Source organism: Hyperolius riggenbachi, chromosome 7, assembly GCF_040937935.1.
Source record: "Hyperolius riggenbachi isolate aHypRig1 chromosome 7, aHypRig1.pri, whole genome shotgun sequence".
NCBI classification, from domain to species: Eukaryota; Metazoa; Chordata; class Amphibia; order Anura; family Hyperoliidae; genus Hyperolius; species Hyperolius riggenbachi.
In genome coordinates this window covers 18,031,317-18,050,093 of record NC_090652.1, presented here as the reverse complement: position 1 = coordinate 18,050,093, position 18,777 = coordinate 18,031,317, and the positions used below count along the sequence as shown (strand labels likewise).

Below are 18,777 nucleotides of genomic sequence, written 5' to 3'. Positions count from 1 at the left end.
CTGGGGGTCCCTGTCAGAATCCAGGTGAGAGGTGTCTACCATAATAAGGGGGCATTCTGCCTATTTATGTGAAATGCTGTCTATTTATGTGCCTCATGACTGCTGAATTTGTCTTGTTGGGGGCCTAATGATTGAATTTTTAGCTGTGTGAAAGAAGGTGAAGTCCGCTCAACCCTGCTGGATGAGAGCAGAGCAGGAACCAGGCAACTCATACCCCGACAATGGATCACAGAAAGGTGAAGTTCCGCTCATTGCTCCAAGTGTATCAAAAATATTTATTAAATAGAGGTTACATAGCTAAAAGATTCGCTAACATGTTTCGGACACACTCTGGTCCTTAATCATAGCAGCTATGATTAAGGACCAGAGTGTGTCCGAAACATGTTAGCGAATCTTTTAGCTATGTAACCTCTATTTAATAAATATTTTTGATACACTTGGAGCAATGAGCGGAACTTCACCTTTCTGTGATCGATTGAATTTTTACTTGTTGGGGGCCTCATGATTTGTTGGGGCCTCATGATTGCTGAATTTGTCTTGTTGGGGGCCTCATGATGGCTGAATTTGTCTTGTTGGGGGCCTCATGATTGCTGAATTTGTCTTGTTGGGGGCCTCATGATTGCTGAATTTGTCTTGTTGGGGGTCACATGATTGCTAACTGCGAGACTATGGGAAAAGCTGAATCATTACCATATGAGACAATAGCATTAAACCTACTTTTTTAGCTTTTTTAAACAGAAAATAAAACTGTGAGGTTCTAAAAAAATGATGGAGCACTTCCTCCTTCCGGCTTGAAGGAGGAAGTGCTCGATATCGAGGCTTGCAACGCGTCCATTCGGACACTTGCACCTCGTTGAAACGCTGGGCGGAGAGCGGCGTTCCGGGTAATTAACCCCGCCGCATCTAGCCGCTCAGCTGTGGCAATTAGAGCTAACTTGAATCACGAGTATCCACCGTGGTTATTCGTGATTAATTTGTGGACAGCAAGCCTCCAACTAGCTCTGCCAACATGTAATGGCTACGCACATTTCTCAGTTTGGGGGGGGGGGGGGACTGATGATTTGTGAGGGGCCCCAAAATTTCTGATGGCGGCCCTGCTAGGCAGGGTAGGTAGGTGCATGTTGCTGCTGAACAGGCAGTAGGTAGGAAGGTTACTTAGGTATATGCTGCTGCTGGGTGGAAGGGCAAGTGCTGCTGGTGGAAGGGCAAGTGCTGCTGGTGGAAGGGTGAGGGGGTAGTGAGAGAGCAGGGTTGTAAAAGAGGGAGTTTAATGAGGGATAGAGAAGTGAGGCACAGAGGAGGGTAGTAAAAAGGAAAGATTAGAAAGACAAGAAGGGAGAGCAAAAAGAGAGAGAAGCATGCAGACACACTTTTATTTATTTTTTTAGCTACAGACTGTCAGAACATAAACACAATCACTCACTCCATCCTGGCAGGCTAGAAACAATCCACCCAAATGCTTTCTTGCAGGCAGCTTGTTGAAAAGGACAGGTTATCTTCCTCCTAGAAAACTTCCCCGAAGCCAGAAGGTAATAAAGATTAGGAAGAGATATTGGAGTCCTCTGGCAGCAGCGTGCGTGTAGGGGGCGGGGCCGGCTGCAGGAGATCACACAGCCAGGCTAGCGTGTCTCTGCTTCTGTTCCCGGCCGGAACTACAAGTTAATTGTCGGGTGATGAATGCGCAGTGAGGAGGCAGGTAACAAAATAGTCCTCTTTCACCTGCCTGCCTCTCTGCGCTATATTGCATTTTAGGTTTCCTAAGGGGAGCACAAGTGAGGGGGGATTATAAAGTTTATTAATGAAGTAAAAAAAAAAAAAAATTCTGTAAAATAGCAGCAGTGGCAGGCAGCAGCATGCGTGCCCACGGAGAGGGCTCAGAGTGCCACTTCCGGCACGCGTGCCATAGGTTAGCCACCGCTGCCATAGACCCTGAACAAGCATGCAGATCAAATGTCTATAACACATCTGACAAGATTAGCTGCATGCTTGTTTCAGGTGTGTGATTTAGACCCTACTGACCAGAAAGATCAGCATGATTTCCATGCAACTGGTATTGTTTAAAAGGAAATAAATATGGCAGCCACCACTCTCATATAAATGAAAGCAATGATTATAACATAATAAAAGCCTGACAACCTATTAAATATCGGTAGATAGATACTGAGCTATGAATATAATGCATTTTAACTATTGAGGTACACTGTACAAAAGAGAAGTTGTTGAAACTGGCCACAGATATTCCAGCAGGGTAATGGTTAAAGTGCAGAGTGTCATACATAAAAGTAAGTAAACAGCACATGAGATAAGGCTGAGGAATGTGTGAATGCCAGAGAGGAGAATTAATAGGAGACCTTGTAACCTCCAGACCCAGAGCATCTGCCACTATCTCAGGGGACTGAGACATGATCTGAAGAGAGTGGGAAAAGTTCGGAGCTCACCTCTCAATAGCTTCTAATGTAGATATATGACAAAGACGGAGACGGCCAGGCTGCTGGAAGATTGTTACTCCCTTATGGCCCATACTCACGGGCTACAAAAGTTTGCTTTCCTAAAACAGAAAGAATTTGCGATAATTCAGGTTGGAGTGAGCTTGAGATGTCTCCCAGTGCATCACTGCTGAATATATGCAAATTAACGTTGTTTAGGACCATTGTAGTCCCTTACACACTCCAATGAGTTCTGGGTCACCATGAGCTTGCTGGTTAGTCTATGCCTCTCGGATTCACAAGCCCTACTCCATAGAGCCAAATTAATCCATGCCATGCACTGATGAGGATCAAACAATCCGAAACAGTCTGTATGCATGTTGGATTATTATGGCTCTGTACAATTAACAAGCTGACACATCATTGCATTCCAGCGGTTCTGGAGGTGTGTTTAGCTTCTAAGGGTACAATGGTTAATTTGCATATATTCAGCAGTGTTGCTCTGGGAGACATCTCAAGCTCACTCCAACCTGAATTATCGCAAATTCTTTCTGTTTTAGGAAAGCAAACTTTTGTTTTTCTTAATATCTTAGTAAGGGGGCTTTTAGGACCATTGTAGTCCCTTACACACTCCAATGAGTTCTGGGTCACCATGAGCTTGCTGGTTAGTCTATGACTCACGGGCTACAATTGTCGCCGCAACCACGTGGCGCTCGCGTGATGCGGCGACAGGTCGCCCGTGAGTATGAGGCGCGCACCTCGAACTGTCGCTCGTCGCTGCTGTCGCCAGGCGATTGGCGGCGGTCAATCGCATGGCGACAATTGCCGCTACAACTTCGCCGCAACTGTCGCTAGTCCGCGTGTGTATGCGGACTAGCGACAGCAACTTAATAGCCAGAGCATTGAGTTTCCGGCAGGGGGGAGGAACGTCGGCGACAGCTTCCGTCGCATCCCTAGTCCCACTTCCGCGTGTGTATGCGGAGGGACCTGGCGACGAGCTGTCGCCGAACTGTCGCGCACACGCTCCCGTGTGCTAGCGACATGCTAGAAAAGTAGCCCGTGAGTATGGGCCATTAGACTCAGGAATGCTGTCAGCAGCATTGCGCCCCCCCCCTGTTGTTTGAAGAGGGAGGCCACCTGGGGCACATGCCATGCCTGCACCCTTACAGATACGTGTCTGAACAAGTCAAAAAGACCTTGTAGTTTTTGAGAAAATCGATTTTAAAAATGCAAATGAAATTTTTTTTTTAAACTGTCACTTTTTTGAATTTACAAAGCCTTTTTTCTTCGCATTTTTAAAATCCACTTGTTCCCACTATTCCCTTCAACAGAAGTAGCAACTTTTGTGATGTAAGGGGCTATGCTTTTTGTCAAGAACCGGCCCGCGGCACGCCTGCGTATACGGTTCCCGACTGCGGGTTTGACCAGACTGAGAGGGGAAGCAGCCTTAGTTAAGCTAAAACAAGGCTGGGACTCCTCAGAACACCTCTCACTGCCACCACTAGCTGTTCGCTAGACACTTCCACTCTGCTGTTGAGTCCTCAGCGCGCACTCCGCGTTTTCGTATTTGGGTCAGCTTTGCGCTTAGGCCAAATACGGGAACGCCACGCACCCACACACACACACAGTTGCAATCTTACACTGTTGTGAAGCAAAGACCCACTAACAGTCGCTCCGAACGATACTGTTAGCCACTCTGCTGTCGCTACCCGCACTGGCGTTGTTCGTACGTTGGGTCAGCTGCGCGCTTAGGCCAACGTATGACAAACGCCCCCACACACAATGCAATTACAATTTCATACGGTAGTGTTGCTCAAACATACAACTAGGCATGAACTTATACACGGTTACACTTCAGTCTCTTCTAGGCTATGAGTGTTAGTTTAGTACAGCAGAAGTCAAGCTTATTAAATAATGATTTAATATTCCATAAAAACATAGAACAATGCAGAACTTAATATATACAAAGATTACAAAAAGACAGAGTAAAAATAGTTACAAGATAAAAGTTACAAAGATAACACACACGGATATTTGCGTAAAATAAAAATGGGGATTAAAAAAAACGTTACCAACTTGAAGGTCTCAACGTTGTCAGCAGGAGCATGCCGCTTGCTCGACCAGAAGTCGAGATCAACTCTAGCTATGCGCTAACTCCAAGAGTAGATAGTCACTAGGCATCTGCCTCTGCTTTTTATACTCTGAGCTACGCCTGGAGGCTGCAACTTCCTTGGGGAGGGGAGGAACTAGGTTTTAATTACATCCTCAGTCATAATTGGATTTCTAGAGATCTAACATCCACAAAAAATGTACTATAGCCCACATACATGAAAAGACTTCCTCCAATAATTTAATTTCCTCACAGTGAAATAGGGTTTCTTCACCACAAGTTGACATGTGTTAGACTTGTCCTGCCTAGGCTTGCTTTGTGTATTGAGACAATGGGCCGTCTCCTGAGTTCAAACCGACAGGCAGATAATCCCATTAGCAGAAACTCAAAGCATTTCCTATGGTCAAGACGATACCCACTTCCTTGCCCCAAGCAATCAATGGCCACAGTTCCCTTCTAGCCGACCTATATGGAACACAGGCAGAAAAAATGGAAGAATATGTTCCTGTTATCCTTACATCATACGCACCCCAATATATCACCACACCTCCACCGTTAACTTGGTGCAAGGCAGACGATCTTCCCAGATCATCCTGCCTGCACCTACACTGTTGGTTCTGCTTGACGGGACAGCCCATCAGCATTCCCATGAGTGCTCCCCTTCCGGATAGCTCTGGCAGGTGATTCTAACGAATCATCCTGCCATAGCCTACATTGACGGCCTGGCCGGGTGGGGTAACCCTTTAGCATCCTCAGGAGGGTTCCCCACCTGTCAGTTAGCTCCAAGCTACACGACTGGAAAGCTAGGTCAGGTTGCTGCAATGTGTCGTTGCCCTTGGCAACCTGACGTAACCAACCAGGGGAATTGGCACTAGGCACTGGAGAATCACTAGGGCTGGCTCCTAGTACACAGTCCATAGCCCCTGGGGCCTCACCAGCACTCCCCACTTGCACAGCATTATCAAACAGTACCTTGCAAGAGTCCTGAACTTCTGCTGGGGAAGCGGGCTCCACGGGTTTTGGAGTAGGCTCATACCGGGCCACTAACCGTCCCAGGTCAGTACCCAGCAAAACGTTGGTGGGGATTTTGTCTGTTACCCCAACTTCTTTCAATCCGCTGCCGGCCCCCCAATTCAGGTGGACCAAGGGGTGGGTATGGCTGGGGTGACACCCCCAATTCCTCGGACAGCAATTATTTTCCCAGGTATGTACTGCTCCGAGTTCACAAGCTGGGGATGTATGAGAGTCACTTCTGCTCCCGTGTCTCTCAGCCCAGTGGCAATTGTACCCCCAACCGTGACAAGCTGCAGATTCTCTGCATAGCCAGTAGCATTCCTGGTAGCACACAAAGCCGTTGGGACTTCACTGGGGTTTGAGGCCTCACTGGATTTTGGGGCCTCCCTCTTCCTCTCTGGGCAAGTCATGCTGATATGACCCACCCTGTCACATACAAAGCATTTCCGAGTGTCAGGTTGCTTGAATCCAGGAGACAGCGGTGCTTGCCTCCTCTGGGTGCTGGGTGAAACAGGTTTAGCAATCTGTTCTCCTCTCCAGCTGGGCGTAGTAGTCCTCCGGGACTCAGGTGCTCTATGGGCGGTGTAGGCATCGGCCATTTCCGCAGCCTCATCCACTGTCTTTGGTTCTCGATCCAGCACAAACAGCCGGACCTCAACAGGACAGGTGTGTAGGAACTGGTCTTTTATCATCAGCTCCTGCAGGGCATCCAAGGTTTTAACTGACAGTCCTTTTAGCCACTGCTGGAAGGCAGTGCGCAGGGTGCAAGCATGATTCAGGTAGCTGTCATTAGGACCTCGCTGCACTGTCCTAAAACGTTTGCGATACACCTCTGGCGTGAGGTGGTATCGCGCAATGATGGCTTTCTTAATTGCCTCAAAGTCTGTTTCTTCTTCCTGGGGGAGACTCACAAACGCCTCCAGGGCCTTGCCTCTGAGCCCTGGTGTGAGATATCTTGCCCACTGCTCACGGGGCACCCCATACTGCCGACAAGTCCTTTCAAACCCCTGTAGGAAAGTGTCTATGTCAGAGTCCTTATCCATAGCGGGGAACTTATCCACGGGGATTCTGTGGACTCGCTCACCTTCGCGTTCTGCGGGTCCAGCAGACCGGTTCTGCTGCTGAAGTTTAGCCAGCTCCAGCTGGTGTTGCCGTTCAGCTCTTCCCTCCTCTGCCCGGAGTCTGTCCCTTTCGGCCTGGAGTCGCTGGGCAGCTTGTTCCCTCTCTGCCTGGAGTCGCTGTGCCGCTTGTTACTTCTCTGCCTGTCGGTGCAGTAGGATCAGCTTTAGGCGCAGTTCAGGATCAGCCGAGTTCAGTAGCTGTAGATCAGCTTCCAGAGATGTCATCTCCGTGTTCGGTGGATCATCCAGGACATCGTCTCCACTCGCATCCTGTAGCGGGAGCGATTCCTCCTCTGGCATGTCGTGAGCTGCATCCACTGACGTTGAAGCACGGGCTTGCTCTGCCTCATCATGCTCCTCGAGGGCACGAACCAACTGCTCCTTAGTCTGGCCGCTCACCGTCTCGATGCCTTTGTGCTCATAATTTAATTTCCTCACAGTGAAATAGGGTTTCTTCACCACAAGTTGACATGTGTTAGACATTTCCTGCCTAGGCTTGCTTTGTGTATTGAGACAATGGGCCGTCTCCTGAGTTCAAAACGACAGGCAGATAATCCCATTAGCAGAAACTCAAAGCATTTCCTATGGTCAAGACAATACCCACTTCCTTGCCCCAAGCAATCAATGGCCACAGCTCCCTTCTAGCCGATCTATATGCAACACAGGCAGAAAAAATGGAAGAATATGTTCCTGTTATCCTTACATCATACGCACCCCAATATATCACCACACTATTAACCTCTAAAGTCAGCACAAGATTATGTGAAAATTACATGAAATTAGGAATGGATTACACAATATCAATGAAATGTCCAAATTATAATTACATATGATCGGAATTGTGAAAATGTGCATAATTTTGCGTAATCGTAATTAGCAGATGATGATCCTCACTAGTGTACAGCTTTGTATAGTGTACTATAAATACAGCGGTTTTGCTTCACAGAAAAGAAGTTGTACTTGGATACTGTGAATATTGGGCATTCAGACAGTAGTTACATAGATGGCAACGGATAGTGCAATTGGGCTGTATTTAGCTTAAGAAAGTGAGAAAGTGGTAACAGTGTCTTCAAGCTCACGTTTTTACCATTCCAGAGCGCATATTATTATTGTTATTGTTATTTTGACACAACTATAGACAAAAGCTTCCTGTTTGATTTTCAGGTTAATTTTCTGTTCTGTCTACTCCTTTGTAATATTAAAACTATGGTGGATATAACAAAAATATTGTGTTGACAAGCGTGCCTCTTCCATTGCAGCTCTCCCATCTGTTCAGATTACTTCTCAAACATTTAAACTGAATGTGGAGCAGGATTTGGTGTGCAGTGCTTCTGGGTATTACCCAGAATCCATTGCAGTAAAGTGGTTCTTAAATGGTGCCCTGGTGGAGAGTACCGAGACCCAGAGAATAAACAGCTCAGCTGTGGAGTCCGTCTACCGAATTCTCCCGACCAATGAGAACTGGGGCATGGAGATCACTTGTGCGGTGGAGCATGAAACCCTCAGCAGCCCGAGGGTGGAGAGACTGCTGGTAACTGGCCCAGGTGAGTGACACGTCTATTCATAGATGCATTACTGGACTATAATACATAATCTGGAGTTGATGGAACAACTAAATGTGAGTGAGTGCAAAAAAGTGCTTTATAGTTAAGGTGTGAAATACGTAAAATGAGATAATTCATGAGGTAAGTTCCTTTACACACTGTACACACACTCACACCTACACACACACACACTCACCTACCTACACAAGCACATAGAAACACACACACACACCCTATATACTCAACTATAAGTCTATAAATTTAGATCTGATTTGTTGAAGTAAATCTTAGGAGGTGTTGCCCATCAGGGATTGGGGTATGTTCCCTAGGGTAACAATGTGAGGTACGATGCTGTACAGACACATTCCTTCCCTTGAGGCTAGCGATGTCATTTCCTCAAACATGATAGTTAAAGGATAACTTAGTCCTAAATGGATTCTGTAATTGTCGCCCTGTGTGTGTGGGGAGGTGCACATAGGCTTACCGTACCTCCCGCAGCCCGCCATGTGTCTCTGTTCAGCTGTAAAGTGGCATGTTTCAAAGACCTGGTTGGCGGGGTTGGCGCAGGTGCAGCATGTCCATGGGAGCATTTGCGCACTCTTGAGGGAAGATGTAGCTGACACACTATGATGGAATATATATATATATAGTGGGTTACAAAAGTATTTGGCCCCCTTGTAGTTTTCCACATTTTGTCACATTACTGCCACAAACATGAATCAATTTTATTGGAATTCCACATGAAAGACCAATACAAAGTGGTGTACACGTCAGAAGTGGAACGAAAATCATACATGATTCCAAACATTTTTTTACAAATAAATAACTGCAAAGTGGTGTGTTCATAATTATTCGGCCCCCTTTGATCTGAGTGCAGTCAGTTGCCTATAGACATTGCCTGATGAGTGCTAATGACTAAATAGAGTGCACCTGTGTGTAATCTAATGTCAGTACAAATACAGCTGCTCTGTGAGGGCCTCAGAGGTTGTCTAAGAGAGTATTGGGAGCAACAACACCATGAAGTCCAAAGAACACACAAGACAGGTCCAAGACAGGTCAGGGATCAAGTTATTGAGAAATTTAAAGCAGGCTTAGGCTACACAAAATATTTCCAAAGCCTTGAACATCCCAAGGAGCACTGTACAAGTGATCATTCAGAAATGGAAGGAGTATGGCACAACTGTAAACCTACCAAGACAAGGCCATCCACCTAAACTCACAGGCCGAACAAGGAGAGCGCTGATCAGAAATGCAGTCAAGAGGCCCATGGTGACTCTGGACGAGCTGCAGAGATCTACAGCTCAGGTGGGAGACTCTGTCCATAGGACAACTATTAGTCATGCACTGTACAAAGTTGGCCTTTATGGAAGAGTGGCAAGAAGAAAGGCATTGTTAACAGAAAGCATAAGAAGTCCCGTTTGCAGTTTGCCACAAGCCATGTGGGGGACACAGCAACCATGTGGAAGAAGATGCTCTGGTCGGATGAGACCAAAATTGAACTTTTTGGCCAAAATGCAATACGATATGTGTGGCAGAAAACTAAAACTGCACATCACTCTGAACACACCATCCACACTGTCAAATATGGTGGTGGCAGCATCATGCTCGGAGGGTGCATCTCTTCAGCAGGGACAGGGAAGCTGGTCAGAGTTGATGGGAAGATGGATGGAGCCAAATACAGTTCAAACTTGGAAGAAAACCTCTTGGAGACTTGAGACTGGGGCGGAGGTTCACCTTCCAGCAGGACAATGACCCTAAACATAAAGCCAGGGCAACAATGGAATGGTTTAAAACAAAACATATCCACGTGTTAGAATGGCCCAGTCAAAGTCCAGATCTAAATCCAATCGAGAATCTGTGGCAAGATCTGAAAACTGCTGTTCACAAACGCTGTCCATCTAATCTGACTGAGCTTGAGCTGTTTTGCAAAGAAGAATGGGCAAGGATTTCAGCCTCTAGATGTGCAAAGCTGGTAGAGACATACCCTAAAAGACTGGCAGCTGTAATTGCAGCAAAAGGTGGTTCTACAAAGTCAAACTCGGGGGGCTGAATAATTATGGACACCCCACTTTGCAGTTATTTATTTGTAAAAAATGTTTGGAATGATGTATGATTTTCGATCCACTTCTCACATATCATGAAAAGGTTCTCTAAACGAGCTATTAACCTAATCATCTGAATCAACTAATTAACTCTAAACACCTGCAAAAGATTCCTGAGGCTTTTAAAAACTCCCAGCCTGGTTCATTACTCAAAACCGCAATCATGGGTAAGACTGCCGACCTGACTGCTGTCCAGAAACCCATCATTGACACCCTCAAGCAAGAGGGTAAGACACAGAAAGCAATTTCTGAACGAATAGGCTGTTCCCAGAGTGCTGTATCAAGGCACCACAGTGGGAAGTCTGTGGGAAGGAAAAAGTGTGGCAGAAAACGCTGCACAACGAGAAGAGGTGACCGGACCCTGAGGAAGATTGTAGAGATGGACCTATTCCAGCCCTTGGGGGACCTGTGGAAGCAGTGGACTGGGTCTGGAGTAGAAACATCCAGAGCCACCGTGTACAGGCATGTACAGGAAATGGGCTACAATTCCCCAGGTAAAGCCACTTTTGAACCAGAAACAGCAGCAGAAGCGCCTGTCCTGTACTTGACACTGGACTTCAGGCATTTTGGCATTTCCCTCTCCCCAGTCTTCCTCCAGACTCTGGCACCTTGATTACCGAATGACATGTAAAAGTTGCTTTCATCCGAAAAAAGTACTTTGGACCACTGAGCAAAGGTCCAGTGCTGCTTCTCTGTAGCCCAGGTCAGGCGCTTCTGCCGCTGTTTCTGGTTCAAAAGTGGCTTGACCTGGGGAATGCGGCACCTGTAGCCCATTTCCTGCACACACCTGTACATGGTGGCTCTGGATGTTTCTACTCCAGACTTAGTCCACTGCTTCCGCAGGTCCCCCAAGGTCTGGAATCGGTCCTTCTCCCCAATCTTCCTCAGGGTCCGGTCACCTCTTCTCGTTGTGCAGTGTTTTCTGCCACACTTTCTCCTTCCCACAGACTTCCCACTGAGGTGCCTTGATACAGCACTCTGGGAACAGCCTATTGGTTCAGAAATTGCTTTCTGTGTCTTACCCTCTTGCTTGAGGGTGTCATTGATGGCCTTCTGGACAGCAGTCAGGTCGGCAGTCTTACCCATGATTGCGGTTTTGAGTAATGAACCAGGCTGGTAGTTTTAAAAGCCTCAGGAATCTTTTGCAGGTGTTTAGAGTTAATTAGTTGATTCAGATGATTAGGTTAATAGCTCGTTTAGAGAACCTTTTCGTGATATGCTAATTTTTTGAGATAGGAAATTTGGGTTTTCATGAGCTGTATGCCAAAATCATCAATATTATAACAATAAAAGGCTTTGAACTACTTCAGTTGTGTGTAATGAATCTAAAACATATGAAAGTCTAATGTTTATCAGTACATTACAGAAAATAATGAACTTTATCACAATATGCTAATTTTTTGAGAAGATCCTGTATATATATATATATATATATATCAGTAAACTTGTGATTCTCAAAAGAATTGCAAATCCTCCTATATACTTAGAGATACTGAAGCAAAATAAAAAATAATGATATAATTAATTGGTTGTGTAGTACAGATAATAACTAGCAAAGAAAATATTCTCTTTTTTTTTATTTCAGTTATATAGTGTTTTTTAGAACATTGCATCATTCTCTAATATTTGCAGTTTACACACTACTCAGTTCAAAAGTTCCCTAGCCTTCTCTGTAAATCATTTAGAGTGCTGTTCTCTGCAAAAGATAAAACAATATAGTGACAGACAGTTGAGGTAACAAGCTTCAGATAACAGAGCTTTCTGCGACATGACTGAAAGTCATGGAGCGCAATGGCTTTTTTGCATAGATAACCGGAGTTTCTTAACTCTTGCTGTACTGGAAACAATATTAGACTTATGTCTCTGCTCCTAATGTTTTATTTCTTAGCTGTGCTACACATACAAATCATTATACCATAATTTCTTTTGTTCGCTTCAGTGTCTCTTTAACGACACACTAACGTGCTCACACCTCAAATGCCACCTGCAACATGAATACCACCCCGGAACCTACAACACATACATTCCCTCCGCCAAAAGCCTACCACTGCCCAAAGCCTGTGCCCACACACACCTAACCCTGCACACTCCCACAGCAAAGCTTGCACACACACACACACCACAATCACCGCCTACAGTGCGAATGCCACTGCCATCCAAAGCCTGCGCACACCGCAGCCTGCGTGTGCACACCACAACCACCGTCCATGCATAAATACATAATTTGTATATAGAATTCCTGGCAGATCGGCAGTTGAATGAGCAGTTGCTGCTTCCTAACTATGTGAACTTGCCGCAGTCTGTACGTGTTAAGTGTATAATTTTAGTGTAGAGAAAGTTTTTTCCTGTCAGTGACATTTTCTGAATGCCCGGAGTGTGACTGATGCCTGACTTCTAACTGCAGTATGTCTGCCAGAAACCTGCATTGATACAGCTTGAAGTCATAGAATAGTCCATATACAATATTCCTAAGCAATGCTGTTTGCTTGTTCCCTTCCAGATCTGAAGGCAGCATATAGGACACACACTATAATTCCTGCTGTATTCCTGGCATGTGGCTTGGCAGCTGTAATCATTGTGGTTTTGCTGATTAAACATAGAAGGACACGTAAGTAACTAGAATTGTCTTATGTCTTTTTAATGATCTAGATAACATTTTGTCACTATAACAAGTGGCTACCATAGTTCAGATGCATGCATGAAATAAAGGCACTATGATAAAAGGGCACAGGATACAGCCGAATTTCTTAGTTTACAATAATAATTTTTTCAAACAATCTTAATTGATAACAAAGACATATAACAATCAGCAATAAATTCGAATAGAGATATACAGCTAGTCAAGTGGAACTAAAGTGTACAATCAACATATTTGCAATCTTGTCAAGGTAGTATAATAAAAAGCGAATTGCTGAACTGTTGCAAAAGAATAGCTACAGTACCAGTGGCATTATTCTATCCTACTCCTTACTTTACAATAATAATTATAAAAATATTAGTTTACAAATAAATTTCATTTTAAATTATCACTTTGTTTAAAATTCATTTTTAACAATTGATATTATTCCAGAGACACTATCAAAATAACATGTTACTGTAAAAATACATGTAAAGTATAAATTAAATGGTACAAAATATTAGTTGTAATCTTAATCATACACTTTCAATTCAGAAACATTTTAGTGGCTGATTTTTTAAGTCCAATATAACAACTTTCCATCAATCAGATGGTATTTTAGTGTTACTGATTTAGGTGATTGGAAAAAATGGTTAATGTTTCTTTTATTACTACTATATCTAACCCTACTGTCACACAAAACCCTCCCTCTACCTATTCCTACTCCTTAGACCCCCGTGGTGGTGCCTAACCCTAAAACCCCCCTGGTGGTACTTAGCCCTAAGACTCCCCTGGTGGTGCCTAACCTTAACAACCCCTGTTGGTGCCTAACCCTAAAACTCCCCTGGTGGTGTTTAACCCTAAGACCCCCCCCCGGTGGTACCTAACCCTAGGACCCCCCTGGTGGTGCCTAACCCTAAGACCCCCCCTGGTGGTGCCTAATCCTAAAATGCCTCCGGTGGTGCCTAACCCTAAGACCCCTCCGGTGGTGTCCAACCCCAAGACCCCCCTGTGGTACCTAGCCCTAAGACCCCCTGGTGGTGCCTAACCCTATGACCCCCCGCCCGGTGGTGCCTAACCCTATGACCCCCCTCTTGGTGCCTAACCCTAAGTCCCCCCTGGTGGTGCCTAACCCTAAGAACCTAAAACCCTAAAAATGATAATTGTGAAAATGAATTTTATAACCATATTTTCTGTTTTAGTATTGTAAAAACAATAAATAACAACAGGCGCAAAACAGTTTAACGGGCGCCCGATTCGTTCAGTTTTGCACCCAATGGCCGATATTTAACATAAGAGTCAATGTTGGGGCCAGATTTGTCTGCTTCTCGATGCGCCCGATTTTCCTGCTTCCACTCACATGGCATGTAGGAAGAAATAATATAAACTAAAATCAACAAAACTAAAATCAACAAAATTAAAGTGCTAAGGTGCATAAGTAAGCTAATATGCTGCACAGCATTCAAAAGCTAAGCCGGCATCACACACACTGCTGACACACAGTCACCACATTCACTCTCACATGGCCATGAAGCAAAGAGGTGGCAGTTCACTATTCCATGAAAGCCGACTGAGCAATATTTAAGTATTGATGGGTAAACTATTTGTGGTGATGTCGCTAAGTAAACTTCTTGTGGTGTATGTTGCCAGTCAATGGGTGTAACGGAGAGCTAGCGTTTGCAGGTTTGCTAGTCTGCAAATACAGATGCAAATGCATTTTAGCTGTTCACATACCCAAAGTTCAATGCAAACTTGCTGCAGCCTCCTAATGGGCAGCTGACATGCAGTAGTTTAAATATCTCTCTGCTATCTGTCAGCTGCTGGCGTGTTCAGGCAGTGCTCAGTCTGCGACTGTTGATAGCCTTGGTGTTTAGCTTAGACCATGTTGTGTGAACTGATGTTCTTTTAGGTAGGTGTTTTATTCCCTACCAGAGGGTGCATGCTGTTGTTTTGAACCATACAATAGCAAAGCCAAACACTCTTACTCATAGCAATTCCACTCAGTGGACACTGCAGAGAGTATTTTGGATTATGTCTGTATGTAGAACTAATCCCTGCTGTGAGGAAACAGCCATTATATGATTAAATCAATTTGGACCATATGAATTTGAGAAGGGCACCTAAAAAAAGGGCGTCCGATATGAGTACATTTAAAAATTGGCGCCGGTAGACTTGGGCGCAGGATACAGCCGGTATATGGCTGATCTTGCTTCTGCACAAGTCCGGGCCGGTTTAATTACTATTCCCCCTCCAGGCCACCATGGATGGTAGGGAATGAAATAATTTGGCTTCCAGCGATTGCTGGAGACCGAATTACTGTGATTTTTAAGGAACCTCGGCTCCGTCTTCTTACGGCGCAGACATTACTCACTGAGCGCCGCTATAGACTGATTCCCATTATAGTCTATGGCGGCGCTGGCTGCGCCCACATCTAGCAGCGCCGAAAAGCACTGCTCCGGTCCGATATATCTGAGAGTTTGGCTATAAAAGGGTGCTGAGTACCTAGGGCACTTGACACCCGTTGCTGGGTGTCACAGGAGCCCTAGTGGCTGACCGCACTTAGCCTTCTAAACGGTGCCAGCGCACAGATCGTGCGAACTATGGTCGCAGTCAATGCGCAGGAACCGTTAAGAATTAGCCGCAGACAACCCAGAAGGGAGCCTGTGAGACAGGGGTAATTACAACGTACACACGATTCCACGGTATCTGCCACCACCACTGGTATGGGCCAGTGGACCCGATTTACTGACTGACTAGTCCTGCGAATAAAACGGTTAAACACACGGTATTCTGTCTAGCCAACAACAAACAAACAGTAGCGTATCTTCAGAGACCCGGGATCAGTTCTGTGTGTGCTGATAAGCAGGGTAGCGGGACAGTGAATGACTTGGAGGAAGTCTTTTATTCACAGCAATATAAATAATTAATATATACAGACAATTATTAAAATCAACAATTATTAAAACAGTAATAGCCAGTATAAAAAATAAAAGAAGGGAGAAAAATACTTAGTTCCTGGAAAGATGTCCTTTAGTGGGAAAACTTGTAAAGTTCTTGGTTTCAATCAAAGTTCAGAGTTCCAACCAGGTGGATGCCAGCATATCCTCAAGCTGGCACCGATGAGTTCAAGATGTTTTCAGGGTGGAGGACACTGAATTTGGCTCCTCTGCCATTCGTATGCCCCTGATTCAGTAGGAGGGAGTGAGGGCGGGCCCACACACCCCCTTAGTACATGAGATGAGTCCTCCCCTTGTCCTGGAGACCAGAAATCATGCCTTAACCATATATGGGCTCTATCTCACAGAACCGTACAGGTCAGGGCAGATTTACTAATATTTTCAGGTCTGCCTCGATGTACCCAGCAGCCTGATACCAAACATGAGGGGTGGGACCCTTGTGGTATCAGCAGGGCACTTTCGAACTGCCTAACTGGCAGTCTTTCCCTCAGAATGGTCTGAAGTTTCTTCAGAACCAGCGCCAGATAGGGCCAAGCATGCTCTGTTAGTTTGGAGGGTCTACCAGCCTGGAAACACAGAAAATATGACACATATAGCCGTTTATGAAATATGATCTACATTTGGGATTGATAGCAGGTCATTCCTAGGTGAGGTTCTTTTGAAGCTGGCAACAGCAAGCCACATGTCAGCTCCCCTGCTGGGGGAAGGAGCCGGGGTGTCTGAGTATTCCCCCAACTAGATTGCTTCTGTCATGGTCTATACCTGATGGATGGGCCATCAGCACAGCTTAAAGCCAGGGACTCTCTGGGCCTAGGCTCATTAGCATATCAAAAGAGCCATCCTGCAGTTCGGCTGATGCTACCTCTCTGCTGGGAAAAGGACTTCAGCTGCCCCTACACACTCAACCCAGATTGTATCGATTTGAAGCGCAATCGATGCAGAGAATTGAGTCCGATCGCTTTTCATCACGGGCGGTTACAGGATGCGCCTGCGGCCCCGCAACCGTCCGTGACAGCCCCCCCTGGGGAGAAGGCAGATAGACATGCATCAGCAAGATGTGTGTCATTGCCGCTAACCTGCGAGATCTGATCTAATTCCCCGTTGGCGTTCTGGGGTCGGCTGCCCGCTGCGTGTCGGCCAACCTGGCTGACGGGTCTCGGGTTGCCGGTGCGGCGGGAAAACCTATTGGAGCCTGTGGCTCGGTTCCCCTGGACCGGTTGGCGGTCTGCTACCCTCAGGGTTGACCCGACGTGGACCGTTCTGGACAGGGCGTTTGCGCCACTGCAGTCGGACGTGGTGTCTGCCGGGACTGCTGACAACGGGCAGTGGGTTGGTTAGGTCAACAGCCAGCCCACGCAGGGTTCCCCTGCTAAGTGGCCGTGGACGTAAGGGAACCCCGCGGGAATCCCTGGACCTTCCCAGCTCCTGACAGACGGCACATGCTCTGCAGTAGTTTGCTACATCCCTGTTCATCCGGGGCCAATAAAACTGGTTCCGAATACCAGCAAGTAGTGATGCTCAAATACCCCTTTTCAAAATTCGAGTTAGGTCGAATTCGAATAGTAAATTATTCGAGGTCAGTCGAATATTCGAGTCGAATAATTTTTACTATTCGATTCGACCTCGGACTTCGAGCTCACTATTCGAGTCGGTATTCGAGCTCACTATTCGAGCTGACTATTCGAATTGGCCTTAAATAGCTTCCAACACTTGTTTTGAGGGTGAATGATGCAAGAAACAACTTTTTTTCCAAGTAACAACAGCAAGTGATTATGTGGGGATGTTCCTTTAAAAAAAAAATGTGGAAAGAGAAGTTGTGTCCTTAATTTTGTTCAGTAGTGTTACTGTATATACTTGTTCTTCTTCTTCTTTATCTTTCTTCTTCTTCTTCTAGATCTTCTTCTTCTATATCTTCTTCTTCTTCTTCTATATTGTCTTCTTCTTCTTCTTCTTCTTCTTCATCATCTTCTTCTTCTTCTTCATCATCTTCTTCTTCTTCTTCATCATCTTCTTCTTCTTCTTCTTCTTCTTCTTCTTCTTCATCTTCTTCTTCTTCTTCATCATCTTCTTCTTCTTCTTCTTCATCATCTTCTTCTTCTTCATCATCATCTTCTTCTTCATCTTCTTCTTCTTCTTCATCTTCTTCATCTTCTTCTTCTTCATCTTCTTCTTCTTCTTCTTCATCTTCTTCTTCATCTTCTTCTTCTTCTTCTTCATCTTCTTCTTCTTTTTCTTCTTCTTCTTCTTCTTCTTCTTCTTCATCTTCTTCTTCATCTTCTTCATCTTCTTCTTCTTCTTCTTCTTCTTCTTCTTCTTCATCTTCATCTTCTTCTTCTTCATCTTCTTCATCTTCTTCATCTTCTTCTTCTTTTTCATCTTCTTCTTCATCATCTTCTTCATCTTCTTCTTCATCTTCTTCTTCATCTTCTTCTTCATCTTCATCTTCTCCTTCTCCTTCTTTTTCAATATCGTCTTCTTCTTCTTCACGTATTTCTCTTTTCAATTTTTTTTTTAAAGAAATGCAGCTATTTTTGAGCGTAACAAATAGCTGGTGGGCGCACGCATGTTGGAAGCGCCATTGTATGTGCTCCCTGGCAGTGGAAACACAAAGACAGCAGGAGGTAAATTCAGCAGCAGGAGGAGGAGGATGAGTGTGTGGCAGCAGGCAGTCAATGAGGCAGGCAGCTCGCCGTGACATAATAGCCCTGGTACCTAGCGGTGATACCAGGGCTGTAAATAAACACAACAGGAGGTCCCAGACAGCGGTCGTGCAGCCCACATTGTGTCCAATACACAACTGGGACAACACAGTTTTCAACCCGGGCACCTCAGAAAAATTAAACCTTTTTTTTTTTTTTATGGTTTGTTTGGTTTTGGTTTTGCAAC

The 18,777-nt window shown here is 45.3% G+C and overlaps 1 protein-coding gene across 1 annotated transcript in view; it reads left to right on the top strand.

Moving 5' to 3' along the window:
* LOC137525290 (uncharacterized) overlaps positions 1–18,777 on the top strand; it is a 226,485-nt gene that overhangs the window by 45,171 nt on the left and 162,537 nt on the right. Inside the window, exons 4-5 of the mRNA XM_068246345.1 lie at positions 7,931–8,215; positions 12,818–12,925. Of these exons, the coding sequence (XP_068102446.1) occupies positions 7,931–8,215; positions 12,818–12,925 (393 nt within the window). The remainder of the gene's footprint in view (positions 1–7,930; positions 8,216–12,817; positions 12,926–18,777) is intronic.